General features: G+C 37.1%; 1 protein-coding gene across 2 annotated transcripts in view; it reads left to right on the forward strand.

The window, feature by feature from the left end:
- The window catches only part of UVRAG (UV radiation resistance associated), a 292,940-nt gene that overhangs the window by 74,994 nt on the left and 203,261 nt on the right, over window positions 1–14,685 (forward strand). For both annotated transcript variants that reach the window (XM_045818150.1, XM_045818151.1), the window contains one exon: window positions 8,747–8,832. In XM_045818150.1, the coding sequence (XP_045674106.1) occupies window positions 8,747–8,832 (86 nt within the window). The remainder of the gene's footprint in view (window positions 1–8,746; window positions 8,833–14,685) is intronic.

The raw sequence follows: 14,685 nt of genomic DNA on the forward strand, positions 1-14,685 counted from the left end.
ACCAGGGCTTGAACCTGCAACCTTGGTGTATTGAGATGATGCTCTAACCTACTGAGGTACATGGCCAAAGCTTAACCTAATTTTTCAGTTCTATCTCTCACAGTTTCCCTCTTCAGGGTTCCAGGTAATTTTCATATCACTGATGTTGAACAAATTGCACCACTATTTAATTTTCTTTAAATACAGTTTGTGTTTTCCTATTGTCATGCTTTGGCCAAAGGTATTCGGTCTTTGTGGGACTTTAATTCACTGTCCTTCAGCTCATTAGCATGTCTCAGTCTATCCCAAATACTTCCACTGGTTGTGATCTTTGTTGTTCTTGCTTCTACTAGATGGAATCGTTACCATATTAGGACTCCTGTAGCTTTTATTTTTACTCTTTCTTATGGCACCTTTGCATTTTTACTACACTTGGAAACTTAACAGGGCTGTGTACTTTATAGTATACGGGCTTGTATACTTTTATACTAGCTTATAATACACAGAGTATACTAATATAAGACAGAGTATACTAATATACTCTGTGTATTAGGTGTTTAGTAAACACTAAAATGTTTTAATACTGTTTGCTTATATATATGTTATACATATATATAAATGTATAACACTGTTTGCTTTATCCTGTCAACTGGATTACTTCAGTATAATTTTTATAGTTTTAATAAAATTAAGAACAGTCTTATGACTTCCATAGCAATTAAAAACTCAAAATGCACAGTAACACCTTTTCAAAGGTGCCCTGGTTGCTTTGCTCAGTTGGTTGGAGCACTGTTCTGTGGACAGAAGGGTTCGATTCCTGGTCAGGGCACATGCCTAGGTTGTGGGTTCAGTCCCCTGTTGGGGCGTGTATGGGAGGCAACTGGTCAATGTTTCTCATATCAATGTTTCTCTCTCTCCCTTCCTCTCTGTCTTTAAAATCAATAAATAAATTTTGAAAAAAGATGTCTCATTTAGTAATTTAGTATAGGGGTAAGCAAACTACAGGCCATATGTTTTTGTCTGGCCAGCAAGCTAAGAATGGTTTTTATGTTTGTAAAGAAGTCAGAGGGGAACACAAAGAGTATGTGACAGAGATGACATGTGGCTCGCAAAGCCTAAAATATTCACTACCTGGCCATGGCCTGGGAAAGTTTGTTGACTGCTGACACAGAAACACATGTGATCGTCTGCCTAGAATTGCTCCTGCTCACTGGATATGTGAACGTCTGGTTCCTCGAACGGTTTCATAGGCACGCACTCAGACCTGCTGTGAAAAAGAATGGGTAGGCCTGGCTTCAGAAGAACTCTGAGTGACATGTAAATCTGCTCTGGGCTCTTTGGCACTTGGCAGTATCTCACACAGATAACCAGATACAAATGAGCCGTGTCTTTCCATTACAGCCCTTCATCAGGGTCTGTGGGGGCTGCACATCTGGTGGAGCCAGAAGCCATTCAGAGCAAGGCGCTTAGCGCATTTCAAGAATGATAATTGCTAAGTGGCGGCTGAAGCAGAAGGGTTTAATAATGTCCTTAAGTTGCCTTAAATGTACATGGACCCAGAATTTTAGAACCGGGAAAGGTCTTGGAGATCAAGTACAGCGTGGTCATTAAGAACATGGGCTGTGGAGCCAGACTGCACGGCTCTTCTGCTTAATCCTCTTCGTGGCTCAGTTTCCTCACCTTTAAAGTGGGGATAATAATAGCATCTATTTCACATCGTAATGTGACTATTAAGTATGTTAACCTTCAACATATTAGCATTTAAGTATTAAAATTAACATGGAAAACAACACTTGCCTTGCATACTGTAAATGCTCATAAATGTTTCCCTTGTATCTGTTACTGTCATTTTAATATTATTTTTTATTAGTAGTAGTCTCATCTCATTTTATAGTGAAACTGAAGCCTAGAGGAGTTAAATGGTTTTTTTCACTTCCATGACAGGCAGAGTGGAGTAAAACCTTTCATTTGAGCTCTCTTTCCCTGCTGTAATGTATTGCTTTTAGTTGTGTGTTATGGATGTAGATGAGTTTTTGATGGGAAAAAATGTTTGGCAGCTTTTTGCATAAAATAAAAGTTAAGTAGGATGTCATTAATCATTTCTCCTGAGAATCTTAAATCTACTTGTAGTGTCTTTTATTATTTTGGATTTTGTAGCTGGTTCATAGGACTAATCTGTCTCTTGTCTCTGTTCTGTTTCTCTGCATCTGCCCTCACACTGTGTGCATTATTTCATAGCCATCTTTCTTTATTAAAACAAATTTAGGTGAAATTCGCATAACATAAAGTTAACCATTTTAAAGTGTACAATTTAGTTACATTGGTATGTTCATAATGTTATGCAACCACTACCTGTCAAGTTGCATAGTGTTTTTATCACCCCAAAAGAAATGCCCATACCCATTAAATATTCACTGTCCGTTTTGCCCTCCCTAGCCCTTGGCAAACACACCTCTGCTTCTGTTTCTGCAGATTTACCTGTTCTGAATATTGCATATGAACGGAATCATACAATATGTAACCTTTTGCGTTGGGCTCCTTTTACTTAGCAGAATGTTTTTGAGGTGCATCCACTTGTACCATGTCAATACTTGTTTCCTTTTTATGGCTGAGTAATATCTCATTGTATGAATATGCCACATTTTATTTATCCATTCATCAACTGATGAATATTTGGGTTGTTTTTACCTTTTGGCTATTTTGAATGGTGCAGCTCTGTACATTTGTGTACAAATATTTAAGTACCTGTTTTCAATTTTTTGGGGTATATACCTAGGAGTGGAATTGCTGGGCCATATAGTAATCTTGTTCACTTTTTTTGAGGAATTGCCAAACATTTTTTCTACAGAGGCTGACCATTTTACATCCCCAGCAATGAACAATGTACAATACTGGTTCTAATCCTTGCCAACAGTTATTTTGTTTTTTTTCATAATTTAAAAATTCTATCCATCCACCCCCCACCATGCCCCCATTCTAGTGAGTGTAAAGTAGTGTGTGGTTTTGATTTGCATTTCCCCAGTGACGTTGGATATCTTTTCATGTGCTTTTTGACTATTTGTGTATGTTTTTTTGAGAGATGTCTCTAAGTCCTTCCCCCCTTTTGTGTTTTTAATCCTCACCTGAGGACATGCTTATTGATTTTAGAGAGAGAGAGAGAGAAGGGAGGGGGAGAGAGGGAGAAAAACAACGATGTGAAAGAGAAACCTGATTGGGGGACTGAACACACAGCCATGTACCCTGACCAGGAACTGAACCTGCGACCTTTTGGTCTATGGGACTGCGCTCCAACCACCTGAGCCACACTGGCCACGGCCTTTGCCCCTTTTTACATTGGGTTGTTTGTTGTATTGGTGTTGAGTTTTCAGAGTTCTTTATGTGTTCTGGATATTAGACTTCTATCAGATACATGATTTGCAAACATTTTCTCCCAAATGTGGGTTGTTTTTGCACTTTCTTTATAGTGTTCTTTACATAAAAAGTTTTTAATTTTGATGTTCAATTATCTGTCATTTCTTTGGTTGCTCATGCTTTTGGTGTTATATCTAAGAATCCACGGACAAACTCCAGATTATGTAGACGTACTCCTATGTTTTCTTCTAATTATTTTATGTTTTTAGCTCTTACAATTAGCCTTTGATTTATTTTTAGGTAGTTTTTGTATGCAGTGTTAAGGGTGAACTCACCACATACTCTTTTGCAAATGGCTATCCAGTTGTTTCAGCATCATTGTTGAAAATATTCTTTCCCCACTGAATAGTCTTGGTACCTTTGTTGAAAATAATTGAGTATAGATGTATGAGTTAATTTCTGAATTCTCAATTCTATTCCAGTTATCTTTGCGTCTGTCTTTATGTCAGTGCCACACTTTTGATCACTGTTATTTTGTAATAAGTCTTGAAATAGGGAAGCAAGAATCCTCCAGGTGGTGTATTACATTGATTAATTGTTGTTTATTGAACCACTCTTACATACCTTGGATAAATTCCACTTGTTCCTGGTGTATAACCCTTTAAAAAATTATTTTTAAAGCATTTAAAAAAGATTTTATTTATTTATTTTTAGACAGTGGAGAAGGGAGGGAGAAAGAGAGGGACAGAAACATCAATGTGTGGTTGCCTCACATGCCCCCTACTGGAGACCTGCTGGCCTGCAACCCAGGCATGTGCCCTGACTGGGAATTGAACCAGCAACCTTTTGGTTCATAGGCTGGTGCTCAATCCACTGAGCCACACCAGTCAGGGCAAAAAATTATTTTTAATTGTGGCAAAATGTACATACTGTATAATATTTACCATCCTAACCATTTTAAGTGTACCGTTTAGTGGCATTAAGTATGTTCACATTGTTGTGCAAGCATCACCACCATCCATCTCCAGAACTCTTATCATCTTATAAAACTAAAACTCTCTACCCATTAAACTCTGGGTTCCCATCTTCCCCTTCCCCAACCCCCTGGCACTCACCTTTCTACTGTTTCTGTGAATTTGCCTCCACCAGGTACTTATATAAGTGGAATCACAAAGTAGTTTGCTTTCTGTCACTGGCTTCCTTTACTTAACATAATGTCCCCAGGAGTCATCCATAGAATTTTCTTCTTTTGTAAGGCTAAAGAATATTCTATTGTATGAATATACCCATTTTATCTATCAATTCCTCTGTTGATGGGCACTTGGGTTGCCTCTAGCCCCTTGACTAGTGTGAATAATGTTGCTATAAACATGTATGAAAAAATATCTCTTGGAATCTTTGCATTGTTCTGGTATAAACCCAGAAGTAGAATTGCTGGACCAAATGTTACATACCTTTTAATATTCTGTTCAATTATCTTTGCTAGTATTTTCTTGAAGATTTTTGCATCTACATTCATAAGAGATATTGGTCTATAATTTTCTTGTAATATTGTCTGGCTTTGGTATTAGGGTAATACTGGTCTCACAGAATGAAATAAAAAGTATTTCTCTTCCATTTTAGGGCAGACTTTGAGAAGGACTGGTGTTACTATTTTTTAAATATGATTGGTAGAAGTCACCAGTCAAATCATATGGGTTCTGGTCTTTTCTCTGCTGGGATTTTTATGATTACAGAGTCAACCTGTTTAACTTGTATTATGACTTTGTTAAATTAACATTTGTTGAGTGAAGCACAGGGCGCCAGATGGTGAGCCATGGTGCAACAACAGGCTACAAGAGAAACTGAAATGGGGAAGTTTATTAAAGCCACAGGTCCTAGAAGAATTACAGGACATGCCTCAAAGAGCCACATGGGGAAGTCGAGGCAGGAGGCAGAGGCAGCCCCTTGTTGCATACCTTTATTAGGGTCTGTGGGTGGAGTGCACTCACTTCATTTGTGATTCTTGGGTTAGGGCCGGGTTGGTCAATTCAAACCAAAAGAGCAGGGTTTTGGATAGTCTCCTTGGGGATTTTTATTTAAGGGGCACATAAGGCGTGCAGGTGCTGGTAGCAGGGGATACTGTTTGGTCACTTACATTTGCTCCTAATTCTGTGGATTTCTATCAATGGATGTCCTTCCCCAAGGGGACTACTGTCAGTTTAAGGTCCTTGCAGGCTGCTGGCCCAAGCCAAATCCACTCTGAGGCAGCAGTACCATGGAGTAGCTTAGCTAAACTCAAAAGATGGTTTGTAGGCCTGCCAAGACTCTGTTTCTTCTTGAGCCATTTTGGTATTCCTAGGAGTTTCCATTTTATTTAGGTTGTCTGATTTGTTAGGCATACAATTGGACATAAGGCTCTTATGTAATACTTTTTATTTCTGTAAGGTTGGTGATAATGTTGCCATTTTCACTCCTGATTTTAGTGATTTGAATCTTCTCTCTTTTTTCCTTGGTCAGACTAGCTTAAAGTTTGTCCATTCTGTTGATCTTTCCAAAGAACTAACTTTTGGTTTTGTTGATTTTCTCTGTTGTTTTTGTATTTTCTATTTCATGGATCTCTGCCCTATATATCCTTCTTTCTTGTTTTAGGTTTAGTTTATTCTTTTTCTAGTTCCTTAAGATAGAAGGTTAGGTTATTGATTTCAGCTCTTTCTTTTTTTTTATGTAGATATTTGCAGCTATAAATTTTACTCAGAACATTTTATACTGCACTCCATATGTTTTGACATACTGTGTTTTCATTCTTATTCATCTCAAAGTATTTAATAGTTTACCCTGTGATTTGTTTTTTGACCCACTGGTTGTTTAATAGTGTGTTGTTTACTTTGCAGTTGGTGGTTTTTTCTAAACTGTTCTGTTACTGATTTCCAGTTTTCATTCCACTGTGGTCAGAGAAGATATGTTGTATGATTTCAATGTTTAAAAATTTATGGAAATGTGTGTTGTGGCTGAACAGATGGTTTATCCTGGAGAATGTTCGATTTGCACTTGAGAAGAATGTGTATATGGCTGTCGTTGGATAGAACGTTTCATGTGTGTCTCTTGGGTCTAGTTGATTTATAGTATTGTTCGTGTCTTCTGTTTCCTTGTGTGTCTCTGTATGGCTGTGCTTCCCACTGTTGAAAGTGGGATTTTGATATCTTCAAGTATTTCCCACTTTAGTTTTGACAGTTTTTGCTTTAAATATATTTTGTTATATTTTAGGTGCATATATATTTATAATCATTTATACCTTCTTGAGGCTTTTAAAAAATTATATAATGTTCTTTTTGTGTCTTATAACATTTTATCTTAAAGTATTTGTTTGATATTAGTATAGCTGCTCTAGCTCTCTTTTGGTTAGTGCTTACACTGAATATTTCTTTATTCTTTAATTTTCAGCCTATTTGTATTTTTGGTTCTACAGTGCATCTCTTGTAGATAGCATATAATGGACCACTTTAAAAAATTCATTCTGCCAACCTCTGCCTTTTAAATGGAGTGTCTAATCCACTTACACTTAATGCAATTGCAGATACGGAAGTTCTGCCACTTTTCTGTTTCTCATTTTCGACATCACTACCCTTTTTTGTGTTACACATTTTCTCATGTAACATTTTGATTCCTTTCTTATTTCCTTTACTGTGCATTTTTTTGTTATTTTCTTAGTGGTTGTCCTAGAGATTACACGAATATCTTATGATATAGCAATCTAGTTCAAATTAATATCAACTTAGTTTTAATATTATATAAAACCTTTTCTTCTATGTAGCTCTGTTCCCCTTTGTGGCACTGTTGTCACAGATTACATCTTCATAATTATGTGGTCATCAAGATAAATTTATAATGATTGTTTCATATGTTTATTGAATTGATTTTTAAATGCTAAACCAACTTTACATTTCTAGAATAAATTCAGTCAATAATGATATGTTACTATTTTATTCTTAGAATATATTGGTGGTTCAATTTGCTAATATTTTGCCAAGGATTTTTGTGTCTCTGTTCATGAGGGATATTGGTCTGTAATTGTGTGTTTGAGAGAGACAGAGAGAGAAATCTTTGGCAAGTTTTAGTATCAATAATGCCAGTCTTATGAGTTGAAAATTGTTCCCTTTCCTCTATTTTATGAACGAGTTTGTATTAAATTGGTATTATTTCTTAATGCTTGGTAGAATTTGTCAGTGAAACCATCTGGACCTAGACTTTTTTGTAGGTAGCTCTTCAAATTATTCACTTAACAATGGATATAGGGTTATTCAGATATTGTTTCATTATCAATTTTGGCATGTTGTATTTTTCTTTTTATTAATTTATATTTTTATTGATTGATTTTAGAGGGAGGGAGGGAGGGGTTTGTTGTTCCATTTATTTGTGCATTCACGGGTTGCTTCTTGCATGTGCCCTGACTAGATATCAAATTTGCAGCCTTGGCGTATTGGGGCGACCCTCTAACCCCTGAGCAATCCTACCAGGGCTGTACTTTTTCTCAAGCAGTTGTCTAATTCACCTCAGTTGTCAAACTTGATAGCATAAGGTTGTTCATCATATTCTCCTAATTATCTTTTTTTGAGGTAATGTGGGTTAATAACATTTTAATGTCAGTAGTAATATAATTTTAAAAAATTCTTATACTAGCATTATAGCCAACATTTACATAATGCTTATTACATATCTTTTACTTTTCAAATGTAAACATTTAGCTTATTAGTCTTTTGATTCCCACACCCATTTGTGAAGTAGATAATATCCTCTCCATAGTACAGATGAGGAGGTCAAGGTTAAACTAAGAATGCCTTGATGCCTTGCTCAAGGCTACAGAGCCTTGAGCTCTGAGTCTTGAGCTTGGTGTATTAAGGGCTTACATTGTAATCAGGTGGTCTACGTCCAGAGTCCTTTTTTTTTAAACTACTATTTACTTTGTCTATGGCAGATACCTGTTCTATTATTCTTATGGATTGTGCCAAGTTCTCTCTAGAAATACCCTTGCTCTCACCATCCTTGTACTACTAAGTGGAAATGTTTGTTTCTGGTGTTCTTAATTGGAACTTGGAATGCCCTGTCCCCACAAAATCATTACATGTGATGGCTGGGCCTACTTGAAATATAATTATTAATACTCTTCTTCAGTCACGTGTTAAGAAGATTTATGGGGCTTCTGTGGGAAGTTCACTACAAAATGTGAAACATTGTTTCTGTGGGAAAATACTAGAGGAAATTTATTTTGAGTTCACTTGACTAAGATGTTAAACTTTAGCTATATGGAAGTTGTATTTTTTAATCTCTTAGCAATTTGAATTTACTGAAGTGTTTTATAAATCATAATTTTAAAAAGACAATTGTGCACCTATTTTATTCTTTTTCAGTTTGATTAATTTGTTAATTAATTTTTTAGGGTTATTCAAGCGCTCAGAAGAATGTGCTTCTTCAGGTGGATCAGAACTGTGTGCGCAATTCTTACGATGTTTTCTCTTTGTTGCGGTAAGAAACTTTTTAGAGTCCTCCTGCATCTTCTAAAGAATCTTCCTCATTTTGAGTTTGTGACATTTCAGTGTGAGGAAATGTATGGGAGCTTTAGACGCTGTTATTCAGGCTTAGCATTTTTTAGTGAGAGCTTCATAAATTTTGTAGCTACAGTGATTTAAGTGTATCTCTTTCACAAAGCCTTTGGAAAGTCATTTCCTTTCTTTGGACAGTGGGAGAGAGTGATCTTAAAACAGGGACACAAGCCGTTTCCGGTGTTCTACACTATAAAGCGCAGCCAGCAGAGGTACAAAACTTAGACTTATCGGAACTTTAACAACTACAGCATTATTAGAAAAGCCCCCCGATACCCCAGACATGGCTTAGAGTTTTGACCTGCTGTTCATCTTTTAAAAGAATCATGTTTGGGAAGGCAAAGGAGCTTTGCACGAATCTCATGCTCAGAGGCTTAACTGCGTCAGCTCTGTATTTTAATAATGTCTGGGCTTAATTTTGAGAGATTTTAAAATTTGGTTTTAATTTTCAGTGTGGTAGATCATCTCAGACATTTTCCCAAGAGGAAGGTTACCAAAATAAATGCAATTCAAAATAAAGTTAACAGTGACACTCAACCTATGTTCACCCTCCTCACACAGATGGTTCATTGAAATTTGATTTTGGCAGTATTTTTCTAATGTTTACATAACACATCATAAATTTCAGACCATTAGACAGCCTTTATGTATCTACTAGAGGAAGAGTCCAGAAGGACGCCTGGCCTCTTCTCCAATTGGATGGTGATTTGTTTTATAAACATTATGAAATGGCCTTTCCTTTGCAAATCTTGAATTTTATTATACATGATGATAGAGAGTTTGGTCACATGGACTGTATAAATTGCTCTTAAGAGACAAGGATTTCAACTAAAATAGCCATACACATTTGATGACTTTTGAGTCTTATCTGAGAGGTATTTTCACTTTGAATTCTTAGGCTATGTAACATAGTGAACAGGATTAGTAATCGATGGTAGAGAAAACAGAATATGTCAAAATATATAACTTATATTTTTGGGACTACATTAAGTTTTAAGTATGGGAAGGAAGAGTGTACAGAAATAGTTTGAAATATGAGTAAGCCACTAATATTCTTGACTTATTTTCATGGTAAAATGAGAGTATAAATACTATTATTTTAAAGATATTTTTCAGGTATGAGATTCTGCAATCTTATTAGAGAAATCATTAGAATTCAAAGAGAAAGGAATCAAGGTCAGTGAGCAGAGGAGTTGGGAAAGGCAGCACCATGAAAAACTAGGGGAAGAGAGATTCAGGGCGTACCGGCAGCTCTGCCGTGACACGGGAGCCTGGGAGCCGAAGAGGAGTGTGGGTATCCGGGCAGCAACAGGGGAGAACAGAGAATGCTTTGATTAACCTGACCCTGCCTTTAGTTATCCCAGATTTATCCAATTCATTTAACCTCTTTGATTCTTCTAAAAGGTGGAAGCAGTGAAGTTAAAAATATATGTAATTTACAAGCATTTTCACATTTATAATCTCATTCTCTTAGAAACTTTTTGTGTTTACACATGAGTGTAGAAGCTGAACAAGAGGTGTTAAGTGATTTATTTATCTGAGGGCACACAGCAAGTAGTAGCCAGGCTGGAGGTTGGTATTAAGACAAGCTTCTTTTGTAGATCCTTTTCACAGAGTAACTTACTTTCCTAGGTTGGTGGTTATGATGCACATAGCATGATGACAGAGAAAATTTTCTGAAAATTGTAAGAGCCCTTCCAAAATGCAAAATCATCAGGTTAATTTGGTGGCTGTTCAGTTATGTACCATTGATCTTGCAATGATATGTCTCTTAGGGGTTTCATTTCTAGGGGGCCTTTTGGTTTCCTCAGACATGCCAACAGTTTGAAGTGCCCTGTTAACAGTGGCCTTCTCTTCACCATTGTGTGAATCATTTATAGCTGCTAACGCAGGTATACTTTTCTGAACCAGATCAAGTTTGTCAACCAAATTACCAGAACCCAGAGAGTTACTCTGAAACTAGAAAGTTCAGATTGTGCTTGTCCAAGTTAATGAGTAAAATGCAACTTTCTCTGAAAATTCTCTCAGGCATTAATAAAGAGTAACCATCATTTTCTGCTCAATCAAAAGCTCTTCTTTTCCCACAGTTCTTGCCGATATATGTAAAGTGCTTTCTGGGAAACAGTTTCATGCCCATCAGATTTGTTCATAGTTTTCCCCTCTTTAAATCAGGCAGCTCTGTTCCTGGATGAGAATAATGTTAAAAACACTTCTTTTCCTGATCCTTTCCTTGGTTTGTGAAATTGTTGTTTCTTGATCTGTAATTTTATGTGAAAACATACAGAGTCAGAGTCAGAATTCTTTAATATTACTTTTAACTCCACAAAATTCTAGGTGCCCTTTGGAGTCAGGATTAGATTCCAGGTTGCTTGATTCTGTTTTTCAAGTGTGTGTTCTAGTTAATAACTTTCACTTAAAACATTTTTAAAACATTTTTATTGATTTTTTTTGAGAGCTAGAGAAAGGAGGGGAGAGACAGAAAAAAATATAAATTTGTTGTTCCACTTATTTATGCATTTATTGGTTGCTTCCTGTATGTGCCCTGACCTGGGATCGAACCTGCAACCTTAGCATATTGGGACAATGCTCTAATCAACTGGACCACCTGGCCATGGTGAAAATAGGGAATCTTGACTAAGGCAAGAGTTTTGGAGCACCTAAGACCAGGGCATTAAAACTCCTTCAGATGGATCTGTTGTACCATTTTCTAGGAAAACAGTGACTTCATGTTTTATTCATGTTTTTCACCAATAGTTAAGAATTTAAGCTAATTTTAGTTGTCAAAGTAATAGCAGCTCTTTCTAAGTTTGCTTTCAGTGTATATGATGATAATTAAAATTTTGCTTCTTTAACCCTTAGAAATTGCTGGATTAAGGGTTAGTTTTCATGTGAGCAGGCATTTAATTAAGAGCCGCTTTATCTTCACCACAAGGTGTCGATGTTGCCCTTTAACTGGCATTTGAAATTTATTTTCATAGTTTTGAGGTGAGAACTTTTTCTATTATTCCTTCTACAATAGGTTAATGAGTTTCTAGGTTTATTAAATAGCTTTTACCTTTTGGTTCTGTTGATTTTTTTTTTATCCTGTCAGTGATAGAGAGTTATTGAAAGATTTAAGGGGGGGCAGGATGACATGGTCAGGTGTGCAGTTTAGAATTCCAACCTCGAAGCAGTGGGGGATAGACCCGGGGGATGGCTGATAGCAGGGAGGTGTCTGTAACCCTGCCTGTTCTCTGAGACTGAAAGAGTAGTTTTGATGTTTAAAAACCCATTTTTTTCCTTTCCTGCTTCCTCAAAAGGTAGCCCTATTGTATGAAATAAGAACAGTTCTGCTTTTCTTCTGGTGTAATTTTTATTATTTCCACCCCCTTTTGACTCATCCTACTTTAGTTAGTTTTAGTAAGTGAAAGTATGGTGGGGAAGTTATGGGCCCTCCGCTGAGGACCCAGCTGTAAAATTGTCATGTGCCCATAACTAGATGCAAGACCTTGGGCAAAGAACTTAACTTTGGTACGCCTCAAACTGCTCTTGTGAAATGAGGATAATGTTTGTCTCAGGGGAACTTTATGACAATTATATGTAGCAAAATACTTGAAAGATCCTACTCCAGTTACTGGCATATAGTTAACATTCAATAAATAATAGTTTTCCCCTTCCCCTTCGCTCCCCCATCTTAGAATGGCCTTTCTCCTTTGTGCCGGTGTTCCTTTTTATGTCACCACCGGCTTTTCCTGCGTTCACGATTTTTCTTTCCTGCCCTTCTAATATCTACTACCTCTGCTTTTAGAGTTGCTTTTATTAATCCTCAACAGTCACGATAAAAGCTGTTTAATGTGTGTGTGTTCTTTCTGCCTAATGACATTGAAAACTTCTTGAAAGAGGGGGTTATTTCATATGGGTATATTCTCCCCCTTCTTTCTATCTTACCAACAGCCCTCAGTTTTGTCGGAGTTCCTGTGGAGCCTACTGTGGTCCCAGAGCCCTCGTCTGTGGGTCCGAGGACTCTTCTGTGTCCCTTTCCCCGAGTGCTTGCTTCCATGGCCACAGCTTCAACTAGCGCATCCCATGTTAATGACCCTCAGATCCGTGTCTCTGGTTCCTATCTCTTTTTTGGATTTTTGATGTCCCCCCCACCCAATGACCATTAGACATTTATATTGGTGCTTTCATGCTCTGTGGGATCCTCAGCCTTAACAGGCTGAGAGCTATGCTTATTTGCTTAATTTTCCTCTTCCTTGCCCCCACCCCCGCTCCGCTGTTGTATTGTATTTGTCTAGTGGTATTATCAGCATTTCAGGCACCCCAAGTGAGCGCACTTGTATTTGTTCTCATCTCTATTTTCCTGGGCTATTTCCTGACCTCCTAACTAATCTCCCTACTACCAGTTTTTCTTCCATGCAATTAATGGCTATTTTTTATTGAGTATTTACTTTGTGCCAGGAATTATTCTAAGTGCTTTACATTAATTAAGCCTCTTAATTCTCACTACAACCCTGTGTGGTAAAAACTATCCCTGTTCCTATTTACAGATGAAGAAATTGAGGCAGAAAGCAATTCAGTTGCTTATTCAAGGTCACACAACTAGTATTAGCCTGTATTCAAACCCAGACAGTCTAGCTCTGGAGCCCATGTTCTCAACCAGTACCTCTTACTGCTTTATAATTTTTTACACTGTGTGTCCTTACATCAAGTCCTCCTACACCACCTGTGCAATTAATAACGAGTATGTATTGAGCTCTTCCACTGTTATGATTAGTTCTTCATTGTCCAATTCTCTTTTCTCCTTTAGGCTAGAATTCTTATGTTATCAGTCATCATATTCACCCATCACAATGTATATCATATGTATTAAGTATTTATTATCTGCAAATTGAACTGTTTTTCAGGTTACAGAGAACCATCCAGGGTTTTGATGCTCTGACTTTTGGTTTACATCTGGCAAAATGAGAGTTGTGAAAAAGTTTTTTAAAAATATATGTTATTGATTGTGCTGTTACAGTTGTTCCAATTTTTTCCCCTTAGTCCACCTCTGCCTGGTACCCACCTTCCCTCCAGCAATCACCCCCCTTAGTTCATGTCCATGGGTCGTGTGTACAGGTTCTTTGGCTTCTCCATTTCCTATACTATTCTTAACCTCCCCCTATCTATTTTGTACCTACCATTTATGCTTCTTAATCCCTGCACCTTTTCCCCCATTCTCTCCTTCCCCCCTCCAGCTGATACTTCTCCAGATGCTCTCCATGTCTGTGATTCTGTTCCTGTTCTGCTTGTTTACTTTGGTTTTTTTTTAGACTCATTTGTTGATACTTGTGCATTTGTTGCCATTTTAATGTTCATAGTTTTGATATTCTTCTTTTTTTTCTTAAGTAAGTCCCTTTAACATTTCATGTAATAATGGCTTGGTGACAATGAACTCTTTTAGATTTACCTTGTTTGGGAAGCACTCTATCTGCCCTTCCATTCTAAATGATAGCTTCTCTGGATAGAGTATTTCTAGGACGTAGGTGCTTGCTTTTCATGACTTTGAATAATTCTTGTCAGTCCCTTCTTGCCTGCAAAGTTTCCTTCGAGAAATCAGCTGACAGTCTTATGAGAACTCATTTGTAGGTAACTTTACTTTTCTCTTGCTGCTTTTAAGACTCTCTTTATCTTTAACCTTTGTCATTTTAATTATGATGTGTCTTGGCATGGTTCTCTTTGGGTCCGACTTGTTTGGGACTCTTTGTGATTCTTGGACTTAAATGTCTGTTTCTTTCATCAAACTAGGGAAGTTTTC

The sequence above is a fragment of the Phyllostomus hastatus genome, unplaced genomic scaffold (assembly GCF_019186645.2).
Source record: "Phyllostomus hastatus isolate PE091 unplaced genomic scaffold, TTU_PhHast_1.1 phas_scaffold_317, whole genome shotgun sequence".
Taxonomy (NCBI): domain Eukaryota; kingdom Metazoa; phylum Chordata; class Mammalia; order Chiroptera; family Phyllostomidae; genus Phyllostomus; species Phyllostomus hastatus.